A 7,497-nucleotide genomic window follows, 5' to 3' on the forward strand; every position below is an offset into this window, starting at 1 on the left:
GCCCAATGCATTCTCAACTGCTTTGCTAATTTCTTGTACTTGCAACTGATGGAGCATCATATGATTTTGTGCCAGATCTCTCAATGTACTTCTCTGCACGAGGAAACCTATTCCGGATTTCTCTGCGTCCACTTGTAGCATTGCTTGGATGTTAAGGCGGTGCAATCGGCAAAGTAACCCTAAAATACTGAAATTTAGTACAGAAGAAAATACAGTGCTCATGCTGCGGGCACTCCTAAACGTCTTCTCACAGGAAAGTGATCCTAGTAACCAAGGAAAGAAAACAACGTCATTCTTATTCACATTGTCACGAGTATTCATTAGGAATGTTAACAAAGCATGATCATTGAGTTCAATGCACAGATATGTATTGTTGGTGAGAAGATTCTGCTTCAAAGTATGTTTCTCATTTAGCAGTATCCACTCCCTCCAATATCTGCCAAAAATAATTAGCATACCATGCCTTTTCTACCCTTTCCAGGGGACTAAGGCTCATGTCAAGGTAGCTATCAACTGTGGATGCCATTATTTTTACATAAACAAAGATACTCTTAGCCTCAGGAATGGTGCTTAACAAGTGGACTGAACCCATAATATGCAAAACAGAATCACAATTTTGTTTGCCTTTATGATTAATATCACACTCCCTGAGATTGTGTTGATCTTTACCATATGCCATTTGAACCATTTGAAGGTGGTTTCCACTAGCAAAGAAATTTGGACCAACCAGTAAAAGAATTGAAAGTTTCAATAGCCTAGATTTCAATTTTACGCCAACATGTACAACATCCTGTACATAAGATACTGTTAATCTTGGGTGCACACAAAACCATTCCTTCCAAGTAGCTGGTATTCTTGGGACCAAAGAAGATAAAGGAATGCTTTGTAAAAGTGGCTCTTTTGAGGCACTCATCAAAGACACGGATTGTTTCATAGCATCCATTATCCGTGAGTCACCATCACTACCAAAACTTAATACAAGCAAACCTCTTTTGGTGCATTCCTCATATATGTGCTTCCACCGCAACATCACATGTTGAGCAGTGAACTTATTATCACTGCCAATGCAGGCTAAGCAAAATGGTGGAGCTATCAGGCACAGTGACTGTGCCATATAAACATAGGCATACTTAGCTTTTGCGGCAGACCTGAACATATCTTCCATAGCATTAAAAGAAACAGCCAAAAAAGAATCTACAAGAGGAAGACCTTTATCATTCAATGGAAGAACAAACCTCACACATTTATCAGTTGCAGAGTCATAATCTAGTCGAGATATTACATGAGTGGCATCTTCTCCAATAGATAGAGCTATAGATGCCTTAAATTCCTTGATGTGAAAAGCCAACTCATCAAACTTGAAATAACCTTCAGGAAATGTTTTGTAATCAGAGCAAATAATTCTCTGAACAGTTTGAAGTGATGGTAAGGCCTCAGGTAAGTTTTTCTGGATTAAATCATATGTCAGTGGCTCAGCATAAATTAATAGAGCTGTTGAGAATTTTTTTAAATTTCTGAATGCCTTCGATGGTTTGGATCTTGATCTAAATTCCTTTCTGCATTCAAAATAAGCTGTCTTAGAATAGGTGTAAATGATGCATCATGACTAATGATTGCCTCTGACTGCTCTTTCCTGTACTGTTGTAGCAAATCAGACAACTTTGAGTTGGCTTTTAACAATTGTTCAATATCTTTTAGTATTTGAAAGTAATCCGTTATGCGCGATTGGCATGGGTTGCTGGCTGCTTTAAGAAACTGTCTTTGAGCACACTCATGTCGAGAAGGCTATTTTGAAATTTTATCATTTGAACATAACACTACCTTCTTCACTGTCTAATGGACATGATTGTGAAGAACTACATTCATTTGAAGAATCTAACTGAATGGGCTTCAATGTGATCTTTGTTTGTCCGGAGTCTGCTTTAAGCCTTTTAAGATAGCAAGGTGTAACATGTTTTGTCCAGTTTGATATTCTATGCTGAACTCCCTTTTTTGGGTTAATTTAGGTTGTAATTTTATGGAAGTGTTACAAAGTTTGCATTGTACATACACCATTACAGTAGTACCGTTTTAATGCTGTAATGATCTTCATTGAGGCTTCTGAGCAATTCACTCTGGTGACCTTCTATCCAGTTCTGTATTGAGCTCTGCACCTGCCTATGTTCCTTACTTTCAGGCTGAAGAGATAAACCAGGAGGTGTTTCATTTAAGGTAACATCAAAACTCATCTTACATTTTTTATGATTGCCATCTGATTGAGGATTCTTGATGACATTTGACCTTTTTCTATTTTGCTGTTCATTGTCAGGTATAGAAGCTAGCTGTGATGGCTTCACTGCACAGTTAAAAACAGGTGAAATCTTTTTGTTGTAATTCTGTTTTACTTCTTTTACAAAATTGCAAATCCTTACTTTATGACCTGGAGGAAATTCAAATGGTCCCTCAAGGCCAACAGAGAATTCACTATGCACGGATGGATCATGGGAATAATGCTTCTCTATGTAGGCTTCCATTATTTTCATAGCATTTTCTGGTCCATCACTAGTCATGTCCATAGAAGCAATAACCTCTTCAGAGTCAAACCCTGATGCACGAAAACACTTTGTTATATACCCAGGCAATTGTTGTTGGATCAACGATAATAACTCTGGGCCTTCATCACAATTTATCTTGTTATCTGTACCACTATAATCAGAAATATGAAACATTTCATATATAAAAGTTCATTATCTTACTACTGATCACTGGAGGTAGACATTCTCAGATGGAGTTTCCCAGAGTTGGCAGAGATAAATCACTGATTGTATGATCTACATGTAAGACATATTGCATGTGTGTTAAGTATACACTATACATAAGTTAAAACAGTTCTATTTCAAAACTGTGAAGCATCAGTACTAAAGCAACTAGCAAAAAAGTTGTAAAAATGTCTCTGTGATGAAAGCTCAGTGGGTACAAACTCCTACATTTTATACTGGCCATGGATAAAGTTCACTTGATCACTGAATTTACATAAATGAAATATTGATCAGGCAATAATAGTGCTGGGTGATATTGCATTTTTAATCTATATATTCGTTGCTAAATTTTCTCAAATTTAGTACTTGATATTTTTTTGTGTAATGTACCGTATTTACTCGATTTGTGCCCCAGGGGTACTATTATTTTTTGCCCAAATATAAGGATAAACCCTTGGAATAGTGCCACACTGCGGTATTATTTGAGGGTGCACTACTAATATTTTAAACATGCCACTGTTATTGCTATTCTACACTATAGTTCTATAAAACATACACAACACGTTGCTACTTACTCCTTCTATACAGGACCTTTCTTTCTGTCAAGTCCTTGTAGCACAACCATGTCACACCCCTTGCTACATAGCCAGTTTACTAACTAATATCCGGAATTTCGATTACATGATTACCACACTGCATTCATGGTTGGCCAATTTTATTTTCAGTGTCCTTGTATGTTTCTCTTTAGACTACTTGATAAATCAACTTCACCAAAGTCTTCATAATTTCTGGTTAGATCGCCAGTAGTCTGCAATAGTGACCAAAAATATATTGATAATTCGGTAATTGTAGATATACCGTGGTTGGCTCGATATCGGTATTGAAATATGCTTATTTCAATAAATATCGCTGCATCAATATAATCGTCAAATCCGGTAAGTACCGATAGTACCGCTGACTCTCGATATTCCGATGATCCTTCGATTCGGTACGGTAGTTAGTATATTACTGCAGTTACTGCCCGCTGCATGCAATGCCATTACGCTAGCGTATCCTCACGGGTTGCACTGAATTATTGGATTGCACCACGACGCGTGCCGCTTGAAAATGGCGTCTAATACAGAATCGGATCTCGAAGACAAGGTTGAAGATGTGACGGAAGAGGTTGGGCGGGATGTTATAATTGTAGAATCGGTGAATGCAAAAGGGAAAAGGAGGAGAGTGCAGTATGGCTTTACTTTGAAAAGATGGAGGAATGCCTGGAAAGGACTGGATCTCACCGCGTGGCCAATTGTAAGGAGGGCGGAAAAGGTATTAAAGTTGTGAAGGGAAATACTTCAAACTTAATGAGCCACCTGAAGACAAAGCATTCTAAAGTATATGAGGAAGTGAGACGGAAAACAGATGAAAAGCGCAAAAGTAAACAATCAAGCAGTCAGTCTAGTGCGCTGAAGACACACGTGCAGCAATCCTTACCTGGTATGGCTGCAAAAAAACCAAGCTGGATAGCAATAGTGCCTTTCACAAGAAAATCACAAGAGGAATTGCTGGTATGATGATCCATGATGATGATTTTCAGCCATATTCATTTGTTGAGGATAGAGGATTTTCAGAGCTGATGCAACAATTAGAACCTCGCTATCAGATTCCCCACAGGCAGACATGGGGCCAAGTACATGAGTACTTATACTTAAGTACACTTAAGTACAAGTTTGAAAGTACTTGTACTTTACTTAAATACTTTCTTAATTACCCCAGTGTACTTGTACTTATACTCAAGTATTTTTGCCAAGTACTTGAGTACTTAAAGTACTTTTAGTACTGCAAACATTGTAGTTTGTACACAGTGAGCGTCAATAAAAATAAATTTGATGAAGTTGTAGTTTTCAACCTCTTGGTACTTTGTACACCTTATTATGTATCATGTAGCCACAAGCAGCTGTTTAATAGGAATTCTGGTTTATATAATAAAAGCAATGCTGTCGTTTAAATTTGGAGTTGAAGAGAATGGTTGACAAAACCTGAAACTACCTGCTGTAATGAAATATTTTGCAATTCCTGAAGTTTTATCTGAAGGAGACTGTAAGGCTAAAACTACTGTAATGAGGGGTTTGTTGAATTGGTGGTAAGAAATTATCATTTATAGTGCATAGTATCCTTCTACGTCAGACACCATCCTTCCCTTTCCATTGTGGCAAAATAGTGCTTGTATTATTTATCCCAATTAAGTGGTTATTTAGCATTGCAGGAAAAGAATTTAAATCCGAGTGTAGTAGACCTAGAAATGATTATTATGCAGTGTAATAGTTCTGTGAATATAAAAACTGTACCTTGCATGTTTGTACCTCAAGCTTAAGTTATTATGCACGGCTGTTGCTATAGGAAAATGTACTGTACTTGTACTTTACCTAAGTACTTTCAGTATGTACTTGTACTTTACTTAAGTACTCTTGTGATTTCAGTTGGAGTACTTGTACTTATACTTCAAAAACTCAAAAGTACTTGTACTTTACTTAAGTACTTTTAAATGTACTTGGCCCCATGTCTGCCCACAGGACAACATTTTCAAGATCTATTGTTCCTTCTATGTACAAGGAGGCAAGGAAAGAAGTTGAATCAAAGCTCAGTGATGTACTGCAAAGCAAGAACAAGATGTCTCTGACATCTGACATGTGGACGTCAGAGGCTAACGATGCCTATCTTGGACTAACCTGTCATTTTTGACTGCAGATTTTGAACTTGTGTCACTGTGCCTAACAGTTGAACCCTTCACAGGGAGGCATACTGGTGTGAATATAGCTTCCTGTCAGATTCTTCGTGATTTCACTATCGACCAAGCTGCAGTGTCTGCTGTAATAACAGATAATGCTTCTAACATGGACCTGGCATCACGCCTTGGTGAGTGGAATAGTAGGCATTGCTTCGGTCATACTCTGCAGTTGGCCATTGATGATGGTATTAAGATGTCTCCAGGAATACGAGAGATGATTAAATCAACCAAGGCTATTGTAGCCTTTTACAATCGCTCAACTAAAGGTACAGAAAGACTGACAGAGCTCCAAGTACAACTGAGCCTGCCAAAACACAAATTACTTTCAGACTGCCCAACAAGATGGAACAGCACCTATTACATGCTTACCCAACTTTTGGAACAAAAACCAGCAATCACTGTATTGTGTGCTTCGTCTGTTTCTGCTGCTGAATGGTGCATGATGAGTGAACTTATTCAAATCCTGCAACCACTGGAAGAAGCCACACGGGAGCTTAGTGCTGAGCAGAGAGTGTGTTGCAGTAACGTAATCCCTTTGCTGAATGCCTTATTGTTTGAGCTCCGCAGGAATGTAGTTGATGATGATGAGACACAAGTCCCCGATGATGATGAAAGCCAGGTCCCAGAAAGCCAAGGAAGTAGTGTTCCTACCTCTGAAGAAAGCCAGCAAGTGGTTGTAGGTTTAATTGCATCAATTGAACGGAGATGGTTAAATTATGAAGAAGACAGAATTTACAGTATATGTACCTTATTAGACCCCAGGTTTAAGGAAGTCTGTTTTACTAATGCTGCTTTAGTCAGAGCCAAAAGATTACTTCTTTCCATTATGCGTGCACTTACACAAGGAGATTCAGTTACAAGCAGTGCAAGTGTTGTCAATGATGATCAAGAAGATGTACCCATCAAGAAGAAGAAATGTATACTGTATGGGACAGTTTTGATGAACTCAAAAAGAAGAAATATACTGATTTATCAACTAATCAAGACAAAGACGAAAAAGAATTGTCATTATACTGGAGTGCTGAATACATCGACAGAAAGGAGGATCCTTTAGCATGGTGGAAAGGAAACAAAAGCCGTTTCCCTACCTTGGCAAGGATTGCAAGGGAGTACCTGGCAATACCAGCCATGTCAACTCCATCTGAAAGACTTTTTTCTGCTGCTGGGTACATTAGTTCCCAATGAAGATCTCACTTAAGTGGAGAAAACCTTAACCAGCTTGTGTTTCTAAACAAGAACTTGTAGTTATTGATTGAAATTTTCAGCTGACAATGCCATGATTATATTATTACATGATTACAATTAATTTTAATAGCAATTCATACATTAAATATAATTATTACAATATAATAATACCAATGTTGATACCGATACCGAAGATTAACCGCAATTATCGTACCGGAAAATACCGACTGCCAAAATCCAATACCGCACATCACTAATCTGCAACTTCCATAAATTAGTGCACTACAGTGAGACTGCCCTCTTAGATCTGTTACCACCCTCAATTCGAGTTAAATCTTTCTCACATCATATAATTCCATGGATGTGACACTCTTTCTACTGTTTAAACTTTCTCACTGAATGGGATCCAGGAAATATTTGAATGACAGATATCACGTACAAGCATACGGGTAACAGAAATAAAATTACAGGAGCTTTTGTGTTTAATACAGTAGGCTACAGTGAATGGCTTGACAGTTGCGGTGGACTGGTGATTCCATACCCCAGAGAATGGCAGAGTGCTTTTGCGTAATGGTTGTATGGCTTCTCATATGGAGGTATGTATTTCTGTGTGTGTAAGTATATAGCTCTTGCTAATTGGCTACTTTGCCAAAAAAGTGTGGGGGGCTAAAACATGCTTTTGAAAGTAGTGTGAGGCCATCCCCCCCCCGGTTTCAACGCTCTTGACTAGCTATAAAGCTAGCTAAATACTTGATGCTAATCACAAAGATTCAGTAGACCAATCTATCATAACTAACTACATAA

At 38.1% G+C, this 7,497-nt stretch overlaps 1 protein-coding gene across 1 annotated transcript; it reads left to right on the forward strand.

The window, feature by feature from the left end:
• The first annotated feature begins 3,985 nt into the window (after positions 1-3,985).
• Positions 3,986-6,562, forward strand: LOC136247885 (zinc finger BED domain-containing protein 4-like). Its single transcript, XM_066039705.1, has 4 exons — positions 3,986-4,288; positions 5,184-5,236; positions 5,294-5,451; positions 5,514-6,562. The coding sequence occupies exons 1-4, from the start codon at positions 3,986-3,988 to the stop codon at positions 6,560-6,562; spliced, it is 1,563 nt and encodes a 520-aa protein (XP_065895777.1).
• Positions 6,563-7,497: the final 935 nt, after the last annotated feature.

Source organism: Dysidea avara, chromosome 2 (genome assembly GCF_963678975.1).
Source record: "Dysidea avara chromosome 2, odDysAvar1.4, whole genome shotgun sequence".
NCBI classification, from domain to species: Eukaryota; Metazoa; Porifera; class Demospongiae; order Dictyoceratida; family Dysideidae; genus Dysidea; species Dysidea avara.

Coding starts and splice junctions, on each gene's coding strand:
- LOC136247885 (XM_066039705.1), top strand. CDS start 3,986: ATGGAGGAATGCCTGGAAAGGACTGGATCTCACCGCGTGGCCAATTGT. Junction 4,289..5,183: donor AATCACAAGAGGAATTGCTG/GTATGATGATCC, acceptor ACTTTACTTAAG/TACTCTTGTGATTTCAGTTG. Junction 5,237..5,293: donor TATACTTCAAAAACTCAAAA/GTACTTGTACTT, acceptor GTCTGCCCACAG/GACAACATTTTCAAGATCTA.